Source organism: Squalius cephalus (assembly GCF_949319135.1).
Source record: "Squalius cephalus genome assembly, chromosome: 17".
NCBI lineage: Eukaryota > Metazoa > Chordata > Actinopteri > Cypriniformes > Leuciscidae > Squalius > Squalius cephalus.
The window spans coordinates 7,847,080-7,863,074 of NC_137138.1; the positions used below are offsets into that span (position 1 = coordinate 7,847,080).

At 35.5% G+C, this 15,995-nt stretch overlaps 1 protein-coding gene across 4 annotated transcripts in view; it reads right to left on the reverse strand.

Annotated features, from left to right (window-relative positions):
- The window catches only part of pde8b (phosphodiesterase 8B), a 54,855-nt gene that overhangs the window by 25,967 nt on the left and 12,893 nt on the right, over positions 1 to 15,995 (reverse strand). For 2 of the 4 annotated variants that reach the window (XM_079898607.1, XM_079898606.1), the window contains exons 2-5: positions 8,176 to 8,232; positions 2,080 to 2,270; positions 930 to 989; positions 776 to 833 (exon numbers count right to left, since the gene is read on the reverse strand). In XM_079898607.1, the coding sequence (XP_079754733.1) occupies positions 776 to 833; positions 930 to 989; positions 2,080 to 2,270; positions 8,176 to 8,232 (366 nt within the window). Of the gene's footprint in view, positions 1 to 775; positions 834 to 929; positions 990 to 2,079; positions 2,271 to 8,175; positions 8,233 to 8,316; positions 8,733 to 15,995 lie in introns of those variants that run through there. The other 2 variants (XM_079898608.1, XM_079898609.1) reach the window with 2 other exon arrangements.

Here is a 15,995-nt window from a genome sequence, read left to right on the forward strand (position 1 = left end):
AAATAAAGCGATTGTGTCTCTTCAGAAAATTTGGATTAAACCACTAAATTCATATGGATTAGTTTTACGATCTCTTTGTGAACTTTATGAAGCATCAAAGTGATAGTTGCATAGCTTTCAATGGAGGGACAGAAATCTCTTAGATTCCATCAGAAAGATCTTCATCTGTGTTCCAAAGATGAACGAAAGTCTTACGGGTTTGGAACGACATGATGGTGAGTAATTAATAACAGAATTTTTTTTTTTTTGGTGAACTATCCCTTTAATAACTTTGTCTGAGCAAAACTATATCTAAATTATGCCCATGAGCAAGGATATACAAGAAAGGAATGTTATCTACATGGAGCAAACTACAATTACAATTACTAAAATCTTTACAGTTCAAATAATACATTTTTATATTTAAAAAAAAGGGGCAAATAAAAAAAAAAACCTGCGGTAATCAACAGTAAAAATGCTGCCGATAAAATGTAACTAATATTAAACTCATGACAGTCCCCCCCCCCCCACGCTTATCCCGCCCATGTAGAAGAGCAGAAATCCCTGTTTTAAGGCCCCAACATACTTCAAGCGAAAACAGAAGAACAAACTGGTGTGACATAATTTCAAACAAAACTAAGTTAGTTTCGAGAGTTCAAAACAGCTTGCCAAAGTGAACTTTCCGTAAAAGTTTGCTCCGGCCAGTTAACACCTTCGAACTAACAGTTGTCCATAACAACTATGTAATAGGTAGATGTGCTCTGAGGCTCCGCCTTCTTTAGAGTAAAATACTCACTCTGGAGAAGCCAGCAGAGAGAAGAGGAAGGACAGATGGTTCCTCCTGATCTGAGGGACTGTGTGAGAGAGAGAGAAAGATCAGTAGGAGGAACATGATGGACATCTGTAACACATGGATAATAGATCCAAAAGTGTTCTGAGGTAAACCTTACATTTGTGGCATCACTGCCAAAATAACAGTGTGTTCAGAATGCTTAGCCGCTCGGATCATCCTGTTTAAAAACACACACAATAATAAAAAAGTAGGTTTTTATATTTTCTGATTCCATCATGACTAATACAACAGTGAAATCAAGCATCTTGTACATATTTCCCTCTCTCTTGCACACACACAACTCCAAAAGACTCCCTCACACACTCAGACGTCCACTGGGAAAAAAAGTGATTTGGCAACAACTAGATTTGATAGAGAGTTGCCAGCTTTGAATATGTGAGTGTGTGCATGCAGATGCATTTAAACCTCTGTGCAGGAATTAACACCCTCCACCAATCAAATTCAGACCATTTCCTTGCCTTATTTACTGCCAGACACTGTGGTGGGCAACCTTTAACTGGTCTTAAAGAGTTCTTAAAGATTCACAAAGAATTAAATAGCAAAAGCATGTCATTGCAGCCCAATTTTTTCACACACAACGATTCAAAATATTTGGGGCCTGTAAGATTTTTTTTATGAAAGAAGTTTCTTTATGCTTATCAAGGCTGTATTTATTTGATCAAAAATACAATAAAAACAGTAATATTGTGAAATATTATTACAATTGAAAAGAGCTATTTTCTATTTAAATATATTTTAAAATGCCATTTATTCCCGTGATGGAAAAGCTGAATTTTCAGCATCATTACTCCAGTCTTCAGAGTCACATGATCCTTCAGAAATCATTCTAATATGATGATTTGCTGCTCAATACATTTTTATCAATGTTGTTTATTATTATCAATAATTATTATAAAAATAAAAAATCATCAACAGTTGTGCTGCTTAATATTTTTGTGGAAACATTAACATTATTTGATGAATAGAAAGTTCAAAATAACAGCATTTGAAATAAATCTGTTCTAACATTATAAATGTCTTTACTGTAACTTTTGATCAATTTAATGCAATCTTGCTGAATAAAAGTATTCATTTCTTTGAAAAAGAAAATCATATTGACCCAAACTTTCAAACAGTATAGTGTAGGCAAAATGTACATTGTAACTGAAATATACTCAAATGAATCAGAATCAATGTCCATGTAAACGTGTAAAAGAGATGAACAGAACTGAGCGTGAGACAGATGATGGATGGTTTGTTGGACCCACCTGCAGACGGCATCAGCCTCAAAGTACCGTGAGTGCCGCCCATCAATGATGACGATCTCGTGGTGTTTATCCAAGAAACACTCCACCGCAGACTCAGGTGTTCGTGCGATGTTACACCTGAACCCCGCACGCTCACACGCCCAGCAGAAAGCATCGCTCTGACTGTCCTCTTTAGCGAAGACCAGTAACACCTGAGCGAGAGAGAGACGGAGAGAAAGAGAGAGAGAGAGGTGCTGTTGTTGGTTGCATGTGAAAGGTCAACAGTCTTTCATCCTGTTGAGCGTTGTGTAACCATGGAGCTGCGATGTGAAATTCCACATGGCCCAGGTCGTTCAGGACGCCTCTGTCGCCGCTACCTCACTCTGGAGGCCCACCGTGCAGCGGCGCATGTGCACCTACAGGGGGCGAACTGACCTCACCCGCTCACACACTATTGCTGCGTCACCTACTTATGCTTTGCTCTAAAAGTATGTGCTCTTATTGTGAAGAAAAAGTGTAGTAGAAGAATAGCCAAGCTTTGGGACATACTACCATGTCAAAAAATTGCATTCTGTCACATTGTTTACATGCTTTCTGTCACCATTAATTGGTCTGTCAATCATCCTGTCACAGTTAAAGGGATAGTTCACCCAAAAATTTAAATTCTGTCATCATTTACTCATCCTTGTGTTGTTCCAAATCTGCATGAGTTTCTTTGTTCTGCTGAACACAAAAAAACATATTTTAGAGAATGCTGGTAATCAAACAGTTGACTATAACCATTGACTTCCATAGTATTTTTTGTTTCGTACTATGGAAGTCAATGGTTATAGTCAACTGTATGATTACCAGCATTCTCTGAAATATCTTCTTTTGTGTTCAGCAGAACAAAGAAGCTCATACAGGTTTGGAATAACATAAGAATGAGTAAATGATGACAGAATTTTCATTTTTGGGTGAATTATCCCATTCTATTACATTAGTTTCGGTTATTTACGACAGTAACAACCACACTCTATATCCAAACTCACACCCATACATTTTCAGGACTCTCAACCGCATTCTCGGATAACCCGCGCTGTGTGGACAGAACCGGACTGGAGAACTAGTTGTCTGTCACGTGACCATGTGTCTACCGTGTGTTGTGGGTTTTCGTGTGTGGCTTCGCTTTCGGTAACTTACAGCGATGTGTCATCTGAAGGTTTTAGTTACAGTCACTGTTCTCCACCAAAGCTGCTTCTGTCAGTACTACGCACGACTGAAATGCTCAGTCTCTACGCACATATAACATATATAAGCTGCTGTCGTTTAATGAAGATTTGACGAATGAACTGGTGGCTCGATTAGACTATAGACCTTTAGACTATAGACCTATAGACTATAGTCACATCCTGTTTAATTTTGCATTATATCACCACCCATTATTGTCTACAGTATAATGCTATCCAAACATTGCACTAAAAACACAGAGGATATGACTCGTTTACGATGATCAAACCAGTTTTTTTTTTAATAATCATCTATGTGCTGGAAATATTCCTTTATATAAACAACTTCAATTTGATCTAATTATTGATGATTGCATCGTAAAGTAAGTGCATGAAAAAATTTGAACCTTATTGTGTAACACATTAAGTTTCCCCCAAACCTTTTAATTGAATCCCCCCAAAGCAGACTTCAGTTGTAAGTAGATTTGTCTAATTCTAATGCTCATTAATGTGATGTGTTGTTTGTACTGTATTCTTGCAGTTCTGCAATAAAATAAGGTGATCAGACTGAAGTATGGCTTGCGCGCTCCCCTTTAAATCATATTATGAATTTAATATATATATGTTTATATAGAATATAAACTTTTTTCTTTGTTTCACAATACTCAATGAATGAACTGAGGTTGGTGTCTTTAGAAGAATTATCTGTGCTGAATTTTAAATAAATAAATCACAAAAATCCCGTGCTCTGTGTTATTTTTTACGCTCCTAATTGAAGCTTCTGCTTTTCGAACGTGGAAGTGTGATAAAGGCCTCTTGCCTTGCCAAAAGTGATAAGACTTTTCATTTTATGGATGTCGCCATCTTTTATGTTACTTTGGTCACTGTCGCTATGAATACGGGCTTGACTCTTGTTGCACGTTCATACAGACAGTATTCGAGATGCTACTTTAAGTTGCTGTTTGAACGGGACATTTTAAGACTCACACCTGTAAGTAAATACAGTTGTCAATCCCAAAACCACAGTGTGAACGTAGCCATATACACACTCCACATTTTAATTAAATTTACACTACTCAAATAATTGTATTAGACAAAAAATGTATCCAGTCATGGGTCTTGGATGAGGAGAATTTGCTTTGCAATGTATTTAATAACTCAAACCTCTTTCAGTGCATCTCTACTTAACCGTCGGTCTCACGAACACCATGTTTGCCATATGCTCTTTTCTAATGCCGGGGACACACTTAACAACTAGCTGAAACATTCTAAGACTGAACTGAACACACTTACAGACTGTTTCCAATGACTGGAGCAGATTTTAAACACCGACTGTGAACACCGACCGAACGCAACTCTCTCTGATCAGAAGTATCAAATTACATTCATAATCGGCCTTAAAGTTGTTAAGTGTGTCCCCGGCTTAAATAACGCATATTATCTTATCTTCTCTTGTCTGTTTTGTTTGTTTTCTAATTTGTTTTTATATAATCGACATTTAAATACAATTTAAAACTTCTTTGTTACTTATACAGCCTCTCAGACCCCTGACTTACATGAGATCTTACACCAAATCTAGGTAATACATTTCTGTAACCTGTAACGCTGTGTCGTCGGATTTGGTAAATCTTCTGTATGTGCAACTGTTCAAATCAAATGAAAATGCTATTTGGTGTATGAAATAGAGCAGATTAAGCGTCACTAGAAATAGTGAAATAATGAAATAGAGTGTTACACTGCCTTGGCGGATTTGGTGACCCTGCTGTATATCTGCACGTTCACATCAGACCAAATGCTTTCTAAAATACAGAAGAGAGAATATAGACATCACTAGAGTGAATTTGAGGGGCATTACAGATAGCTTGTCTAATAATAACAATAATATTAATAATAATAACAATAATGTAAACATTTTTGTTACTTGAAACAAAATAAATGTTAACTGGGAAATATATATATATATATATATATATATTGTAAGAAAAACTAATTGATAAAATTAATAAAAACTATATATAGCCATATTTAAAAATAAAAAACTAATAAAATTGACAAAATCACTCAACAAAATGACTAATATTTAACTAAAAACAGAAAATATAAAAATAAAATTCTAATTATTAACAAAAACTATAATAGTATATCAACGATACTAAAATAAAACTGGAACTTAGTGTGTAACTGGCTGGATTCGTTTTTAAAGTCAATTTAATTTCAAAAGACCCTAAAAAAAAAAGAATGACAGGTGATTCATTTGTAAAATCAATCTTGACTTCCATAGTTACAACAGCTGAATCTGACTTTACATAAACAGCCTCAATTTATTAGGTCATTAGGTTAACTAAAACATTACATACACTTTCTCTTTTTAGTTCCACTTTTATAACCATAATTCCCACTAATACTACACACCAATACACCAATACACACACGCGCACGACGCACGCACACACGCGCGCACACACACACGCACACGCACACACACACACACACACACACAAACACACACAAACACCCAGGATAATCTCTCTGTCAATCCTCTGAGACATCTCAAGATTATCCCAGAGGTCATGAGCCCATGTTAAGAGCATAGCACGAAATTGCTATGATTAACTGAACTGGTAACCATATTAGCAATGCTATGATGTCTTGCATCTTTGGTATCCACTATTTTTGACCAAAGGGTTGAGTTAAGGCATATCTTAACTCGTTATGTTCTGCAGTTTTACAACTACTGCTGATACAGGTGTTTTTGGGCTTGTTATGGAGTTTTTTAAGTGGGCAGGTAGGGTTCGCAATATTTTAGTAGCTATTATTTTCAATATGAAACATTTGGACTTATTTCAGTTTAGTATGGGCTTGTTCTTGTTTGCTGTTTTTTTTCTAGCAAGACCTGGCAATACGAATGAGTCAAGGCTTGTACCTCTTTCCCTGTGATTTCTGTTAGTTGTTCAGTTCAGTTCCGTAAACACTGTGTAGAGTTTTTGTAAATGCGGTTGTCGCAACCTGCATTTTTCAGGAGTTAATCCAGTTGTAGAATGCAGTTGTCGCTTCCATAAATTACTGAACTTTGTGTGTACAGAACAGGATTAAGCACAAAAAGGTGAATTGACAATCAAATTTATCTGCAGTGTGTGCAACGCATTTCTACTTGGTTCCACAGTGACCTGCAATTTTGCTTTTTAATCCTATAAACTCATAAGCTTGAAAATAATGTGCAGATTGCACTGCAAAACTATGCTAACCTGGAATAATGAAAAATTGCTAGAAACTGTGTATATTATAGTGGTTATCTAATTTGTTTGTGTTTTAATGGGTAGTGCAGACATTTAGAGAGTGCTAACAAATTGCTGAAATCAAAAATTATTTGACTCAATATACAATATTCACATTTTAAAAATGTTTTTATCCACTGACAAGGCCGACAGATTTTGCCTCGAAACAAGGACGATATAACACTTCTGATGCTCGCCAAGCTGACAAGATTATTGGCCAATGCCGAATTTCAAATTAGTCAAAATTTGGTGGTTAACTTAAATAAAGTCAAAGCACATTCTTTTCATTTAAAGCATTTGATCATTCACTTAAAGCAGCCTGAGGTTTAGTAACCCCCACATGGATTCAGACTCAGCAATTAACCAATTAAACATGCACCTTTTGTTACCCATCCCAGATCATTAACCAGATCAAAGCTAGGAGTTCTCAAACTTTTTTGGGGCCAGGGATCCCCTCATAATTATTACAGTGATTTAGCAAATGCTTGCTACAGTTTGTACTCTCGTAATCATAAAGCATGCCTAATTAATTCAAACTAAACAGCATATACGATTTATCAACAATTTATTAAAAGTTTAACAAAAATGACATGTAGGCTCATATGAAATTTAAAATTAACTTAATTTAATTCAACTTAATTTAATTTTAATAATCAAGAAGCATGTCTAATCAATTGAATTCATAAAACTTTAACAACTTTTTAATGTTTACAATAACATGTTTACAATGAAAAGTTGATTTTTTTGTTTTAATACAAATTTATCAGCAAAAAAGGTGGTAATGAAATTAAGGCTAATCTTTTAAAATGTAATCAAATGGAAATGTGACAACCTCCTTTTTAGCAAATGGTTGCACAACAGAGGTTTCCTGTTAAAACTAAAACATGGAAGAAATATTTTGATTATTCCTTAAAAAAAAATGAAGATTTAATAATTGTATTACTATTATTATGTATTACTATTATTATTACTACGGTGAGAAGTACATTCTACTGTACAGTAATATATTTCTGTTATAATTTCTTCAAGTTGAACCAAACTTCAATGGGTCACAAACCCCACTTTGAGAACCCCTGATCTAGACTTAAAAAAGGCAATACATATCCTTCCATTCAAAAGTTTGGGCGGAGTAAGTTTTTTTTTTGAGAAATTAATACTGTTATTTAGCAAGGACACATTAAATTGATCAAAAGTGACAGTAAAGACAATCATAAAGACATTCATTCTATTCATCAAAGAATCCTGAAAAAAGTGTCATGGTTTCCACAACAATATTAAGCAGCACAACCGGTTTCAACATTGATACTAATTTCTTGAGCAGAAAATCAGCATATTATGATTTCTGAAGGATCATGTTATGCTGAAGACTGGAGGAATGATTCTGAAAATTCAGCTTTGCATCACAGGAATACATTTTAAAATATATTATATTAGAAAATAGCTCTTTTAAATTATAATAATATCTATATATTACAGTAATATTACTGTTTTTACTCTATTTTTGATCACATAAATGCAGCCTTAATGAGCATTACTTAAGAGACTTCTTTCAAAAACTTACTGACTCCAAACTTTTGAATGCACAGGCATTCATTTTCCAGAAAACACACAATGATTAAACATTAGGACTCTACCTGAATGGGCTCCTGGGTAAGTCGCATCGGCCCTAAACGCTCTTCTGCAGCAGACACCTGGGAGAGATTGAGAAAAACAGGTACGTTTTGTTGAAATGAGGTTACAAAAGGCAACAAATTGAAGAATGTATCCGGTTTTACCATCTCAGAGCCCTGAAGCAACATTCTGGCATGCCTAGCCTGTTTTTAATCACGCATTGTTTGCACACGTGCTTGAATGTCCACCAGTACAACCATTTACGCAAACTAGATAAGACAAACAATGTCAGTCCACCGTAGAAATAATGTTTCACAGGTTGAATTGACAGATGTAGCCATCCTGATCAGCATGAACTCCAATCCAACTGTGTTATCCAGCAGATTAGAGCATGGTTTTTAACCAGAGCTCCTAACACTTCTAACAGCAGTCGACGGATATGATGTAGATTGTCAAAAAAAGTAAAAGGTTGTTTTTTATAGCGTTGTCCAAATGGTAAGGCAGCATTGTTGCAATGACAGAGAGCAGGTGGCTCAAAGCTTCCTGCGTCATCCACTTTAACACTACACATAAGCCTCTCAGCAGGAATCACACACTCACACTCACACACAAACACACATGTACAAAAAGCCTTCATAGGCTAAATACAGATCAAAAACACTACACTCTAAAAAATGCTGGGTGGTTTCAAGTTAACCCATGGTTGGGGTGAAATATATACTAACCCAACCGTTGGGTAATTAAAACATTTCAACCAATGGTTGGGTTTGTCCATATTTGACCCAACCATGGGTTGAAACAACCCACCATTTTTTAGAGTTTATAAATGCTACCCTATGTAATGCACATTTCATGTTGCAAGAAGAATAAAGAAATGAGTATTAATATTTAGATACACTGCAACACTGAATTTTTTGTTTTGATTGTAAAAATAAAATCGATTTATTGAGAAAACTGCTTCTCTCTTTCACTCTTTTGTAAATGGGAGAGCATAAATTAGCCTTTGTCATCTGCCTGTTTTATGTTAATTTTGCCCTGTTGAGAGGTCATCTACAGTCAAGAGCTTCTATTCCTGTGACTATACACACACTGGTCTTCCTATCATTATGAGGACAGTCCATAGACATAATGATTTTTATACTGTACAAACTGAATATTCTTACACGAACCCTACCCGTAAACCTATACCATCACAGAAAACTTTCTGCATTTTTACATTTTCAAAAAACATCACTTAGTATGATTTATAAGTAGGGCTGTCGCGATAACCGCAATATCGCAGTACCACGCTACTGACAAGCCAACCGCAGAGGAATTCAAGTTACCGCAGCAACCGCGATATTCGAGTGTTTTCTTTTTTCATAAGGCTATACCCTTCTTGTTTTGAACTTCGTGCATGTGTATTGAATGTTAAATAAGTTAATAATGATAAGACGTGGCGATCATGGTTTTATCATGGTGATTTGTACGGAGGTTTCGTGGATTTGCACTTAAGCCTAAACAGACAGTGAATGAGAGAGATCGCCTGAGCGCGTGCGATTACCTGCGTCTGTCTTTTGAGGTCAAGTCATATTCGTGAAAAGGTTGCCCTGTCCAAGGAAAGTTAAATATTTGTCCTGTCATCCTTTTAACGTTTAAAATAAAGGGTATTTACCATGAATGGCATCAGCGACAGCGCTGGTCAGCATCCACAGCGCGAGGAACTCGCGGTCGCGGGAAACAAAACTCAGTGAGTCACGCATTGCTGGTCAGCGGAGCCTTGAAAAGTGGAGCTCAAAGTTAAAAATAATTTACCTTGTTTCATTACTATCTTTTAATGAACACGTTTTTGAACGTGTTGTTGAATGAATGGTTTAATGACTCACTCAAAGACAGTCCGTTGCTGTTACAACTGCGCCCGTGATTCTTTCAATGCGGAGAGACGCTGTTTAGTTTCGGTTTATTGGTTACTGAAAATGTACTCGTTTTTGTGCATGCTGACCACATCGTGACACTTAATATAGCAACAAATAAATAAATATTATTTTATAAGATTAATAAATTAATTAATGCGGTAAAACCGCATATCGCGCTATTGAGCCACTCAAAATTACCGCAAGGGAAAATCCTTCACCGCGACAGCCCTATTTATAAGCTGCTTTCCTCATGGTTATTAATACAATTTCTGGAATTACTATCCTTGTGGGGATATTTGGTCCCCATATGGTAGGGTTTACCAGGCACACACACACACACAAACACAGCAGCTAAAGCCTGAGTATTAAGTCCACAAAAATCCTATACAATTAGCTAAATCTACGACGCAGAAATTACTGTCACTCTTCACACCTTACCTAACAGCTGCCAAGTTCAGATTGAATATTAAAGATGATGTGTGTAAGTTATAACTGCAAATAAGGAATTGCGAATATGTGAGTGCAAAACACACTGTGATGGTTGCCAGGACATTGATAGTTGGTTGCATACTTCTTTTTCCTGTTTTATTATCTGCCAGACAAAAATAGGTATGTGTAATAGCACACATCTCTTACGGACTAATAACATGTTTCCCAAACACCCCTTTCAGGCATAGACTGTAAAAAGTACAGATTACTGCAGAACAACTCAATATGTCGGTGTGAAATAAACAGTTATGGAAATGTAGAAATTAAAGATAAAGCTCCAGTCTCCTCCCGAAAATCCCGAAAGCCCGTTAGTGTCGCAGTGACTACTTCGTTTAGTGAAGCTTTCAATCACAGCTGTAAATCATGAGGTCACACTCCCGTTTTTATAGCATCAAATAACTAACTAAAAAACCAAACTTATAAAAAAAACAACCCGAACACTTAAACTTACATCAGCATGATAAAACTACCTGAAGTGACAGAAACCATCTCTGGAAAAAATGTATTTGAAGTGTAATTTGATTGTTTATTTTGTCTCATGTCCCATTAGATTACATGGAGAGGGTGGGGTTTATAACCTATACATTATAAATTTTTCAGGACTTGTGCGGCACACTTGCTTTCAGGTCATCCTGTCCCAAACTCACACCATAAGTCCAACCAGAAGTTGACCGCAGTGTTTTAATGTCGCCATGACACAGAAGTTGTGATTGAAGTCGTCTTTTCTTCCCTATTCTAGTAAATAGGGAAGTAAATAGGCCACACATACACTGACATACAAGAAAAAAATATATATATCATGGCTACGAATTAAGAATTTGTTCTCTTGTATTAGTAAATTGTGGCCCTCGTTTTAAGTAACTCATGCGCACAATATAATAATTCTTTCCATCGTTGTACTAAATCGTGCGCACGATATAATTTGTTCCCTTGATTTAGTACTGTAAATCATGGCCATGTTGTACTAATTAGTTCCTTCATTTTAATTTAACACCAACAAGGAAACTAATTATTACAATGTGGCCACGATTTAGTAAAATGAGGGAACAAATTATTATATCGTGCACACACTTACTTAAAACGAGGGAACGAATTAGTAACGAATTGTTAATATATTTTTTCCCACATGTCACATGCAGGGCTTTGTACTATGAGGACGTATATTCCGAGTGAAACGGCTTCTCGAATGAGAAAAAATGTAGGGCGGGACTTGATTTTGTCTATCAGGAATTGATTGGATGGTTGTGGTTTGCTATTGGTCGATCAGTGACAGGTTGTCTTGTGCCAGTAAACACATCATCAGAAAAGAGAAGAGATGTTGCTGCAAGAGGGAGGGGAAGTTATTTTGATTAAACATTTCAAGGACACAATGGGCACAGATGATAATTTATAATAAACACTGCAATATTCCATTTTTACCATAAAAAATGACATAGTACACCTTTAAGGCATGACGAGTGCAGTAAAATTATGTAATGGTCAGTGGTGATACAGAGATCATAAAGTGTTTGATGGCTGTGTCAATAAACAAACCAAGCATTTTACTTCTTCAAATTTCTCTTAATTATCTTTAAGTGACTCCATACGCTTCATTTCAGTCTCTCTCTTGTCGTGTGCTCTTCAAAGAGCCTTCAGCTCTTCTCATGCTGCAGATCTCTCCAGGATAAAAGATCTGTGCTACTCTCCGAGATTACACACACACACACACACACACACACACACACACACACACACACACACACACACACACACACACACACACACACACACACACACACACACACACACACACACACACACATGTCTGGTTCACTATCTTTGTGGGGACTCTACATAGACGTAATGGTTTTTATACCGTACAAACTGTACATTCTATCCCCTTACACTGCCCCTGCCCCTAAACCTGCCCATCACAGGAAACATTCTGCATTTTTACTTTCTCAAAACAACTCACCCTGTGTGATTTATAAGCCTTTTGAAAAGTGGGGACCGCTGGCTGGTCTCCACAATGGAGGTGATCTCAGGTTTTACTATTCTTATGGGGACATTTGGTTCCCACAATGTAATATAAACAAGGGCACACATACACACACACACACACACACACACACACACACACACACACACACACACACACACACACACACACACACACACGCTGAAACAGAGGCGCTGAATGAATTCTGGCTCATCTGAGGTTTTAGAAACTAGTCTTTGAAGTATCTGACCTCCAACCTGATTCTATTATTTCTGCCAAATTTACCTCAGTTATAATTGCAAAACCATGATAAATTAATAGAGCACTCCTTCATGAATTTTTTACTTATTTTATTAAGGACATTGGAGGCAAAAACTAGGATTTTATTGGAGTACAAACTAATAGAGGGAGTAACTGGTACTTTGGTGGAATCTATGGTTACCATAATAAATATCTGTAAGGGCTTCATGTTTCTTCTAGAGATGTGACATTATATAAAATATTTAATTTTATAGACCAATGTAGCGCAAATCTGGGCACTAAATCTCTATCAGATGTCGACCGATATAGTCTATTTTAATGGCTGATGGAATTAAAGAGGAAAGTTGCAAAATAAATAATATAAATAATTACTATAAGTATATACTATTAAAGTATTCAAAGTACTGTTCAAAGGTTTGGGCTCAGTAATATTTTTAAATAAAGACGTCTCTTATGCTCACCAAGGCTGCATTTGACCCAAAATACAGTAAAAACAGTAATGTTGTGAAATATTATTACAATAAAAAATATGAAAAACTATTTTAATATAATTAAAAATGTAATTTACTTATGCGATGCAAAGCTGAATTTTCAGCATCATTCCTCCAGTCTTCAGTGTCACATGATCCTTCAGAAATCATTCTAATATGATGAATTAATATGATGAAAGAAACATTTGTTATAATTATCAATGTTAAAATAATAAAATGTATTTTTGTGGAAACCGTGATAATCTTTTTTGGTCAGGATTCTTTGATGAATACAAAGTTTAAAAAAACAGCATTTATTTAAAATAGAACTCTTTTGTTATGTCTTTACTGTATACCTTTGATGAATTTAATGCATCCTTGTTGAATAAAAGTATTAATTTCCTTCAAAATTTCTTTGACCCCAAACTTTTTGTGTAGCCTAGGATATAAATTAAAATAAAAAAAGTATAAATATAAAATAATATTGACAGAGAGCAATTCAACATTACTGACTATAATTAACACTTATTTTACACAAAATGTACTAAATATATCTGAACATTTTACCATTTTTTTTTTGATAACTGTCATAAAATAGCATTTAAAAATGTAATCCAAACAAACAGGTCCTCCACAGATTTACATTAGAAAATAGAAATGCTTGTCTGAGGATATGAAGGACAGATGCTTTGCAAAATTATATAACTGCATTTATAAATATGATTAAGTTACTTTTGTCATCTTAGTCTTATCTTAAACTCTTTCATCTCCTCTATTTTAAAGCATCCCTTTCACTCTTTCTCTCGTGGTGTTCCTCTTCCCAGGACATTGTGTGTGTTTTGACTCAGTCATGTGCTTTTATTGAGGACAACACACACACACACACACACACACACACACACACACACACACACACACACACACACACACACACACAGAGAGAGAGACATATACAGAACAAAGGCACTCCTTCACAGAGTATGGGGTCACGATAAAATATGATCCCCGCTATATTTAGAACCCCCCAGATGACAGAAGGCAAGCAGCAGCGCTACGGCTTTATTGATTTAGATTTGCTTATCACATGTTACATAAGATATCACCTAGATAGTGGTTCTGTCCCATTGTCTCAGAGGAACCACACGGTAGAATGGCTTGAAGATGGTAGAATACATCACATTCTCATTTGTGCAAACTTGAGGCAGACAAGTTTTTTTTATTTAAGAAAAAACATTAATAATTATTTAAAAATATATATTATTTATAGCAATGGCGCTTTAACGTGCTTAGCTTTAGCTTTGGACATTTTGAACAGTAAAAACCATGAAAAAGTCATCTCATCTAACAAGCATCCTAATATTTAATTTATTATTTTTTTTATGTAATGTTATGTATTTTAAGATATGTTGTCTTAAAAATACATCAATTAATACATTTTAAATTATATATAACATTACACAAGAAAAGTTATAAATGGCCGATCTAAAAATATGTTCTGTGTTTTCAGTTAGTTTGTGTTTAGTACCACCAGCACATAATTGTCTATGTTCTACACTCAACGCAATTTAGGTATCTAAATGGGTGAATGTTAGATACTTTTATTTTATAAAGCTCATCATATACTACTCAGTAACATACACACACTCTAGGTACACTTTATTAGGTACACCTGTTCAACTGCTCATTAACACAAATATCTAATCATCCAATAAAATGGCAGCAACTCAATGCATTTACGCATGGTCAAGTTCAAACTGAGCATCAGAAGAATAGGGAAGAAATGTGATTTAAGTGACTTTGATCGTGGGCTGGTCTGAGTATTTCAGAAAATGCTGATCTACTGGGATTTTCACACACAACCATCTCTAGATTTTACAGAGAATAGTCAGAAAAATCTATCCAGTGAACAGCAGTTCTGTGGGTGAAAATGCCTTGTTGATGCCAGAGGTCAGAGGAGAATGACCAGACTGGTTCGAGCCGTTAGACAGGCAATAGAAGATTGGAAAAACATTGGTCTGTAACATTGGAGTGCAATAATATCCAGATGGTAAGGTCAGAATTTTGAGTCAACAACATGAAATCATGGATTCAAATCATGGATTCATCCTGCCTTGTCTCAACAGCAATTGTATGATGCTATCATATCAATATGGACTCAAATCTCTGAGGAATGTTTTTTTTATCACCTTGTTGAATCTATGCCACTGAAGAATTAAGGCAGTTCTGAAGGCAAAGGGGGTTCCAACCCGGTACTAGCAAGGTATACATAATAGTGTGTGTGTGTGTGTGTGTGTGGTAAAAAAACTAAAATCATCAAATTTTGTTTCTTTGCTTTTTTTTTTTTTTTTTTGCAACTCTTGTTTGTTTTAATTATTTTTCAAAAGTTGAGAAATTTTTAATTTTGTCATTTCAAATTCATTGGACAAATCAATAGGATAAATACAGTAAATTAAGCTTAGTTTACTAAAATCCTATGTCTGTATGTATGTATGTATGTATGTATGTATCCAAAGGACAGGTTTTTTTTTTTTTTAATTTAGCTTACTTCTGTGGACAAATTTGCCTACATAGTGTAGCTAAGTAAACACACACACCATGTATGCACAAAAATGTATGACTGCGATCTTAAGACCGCGTGTGATCCAGTGTGCTGCTTTTATCAGTGGTCTCCATCAGTACAGAGTCGTTAAGTAATCATTCAAAGATCCCTTTTAAGTCTTTACTTACTGACACCAACAAAAAGGTCAAAT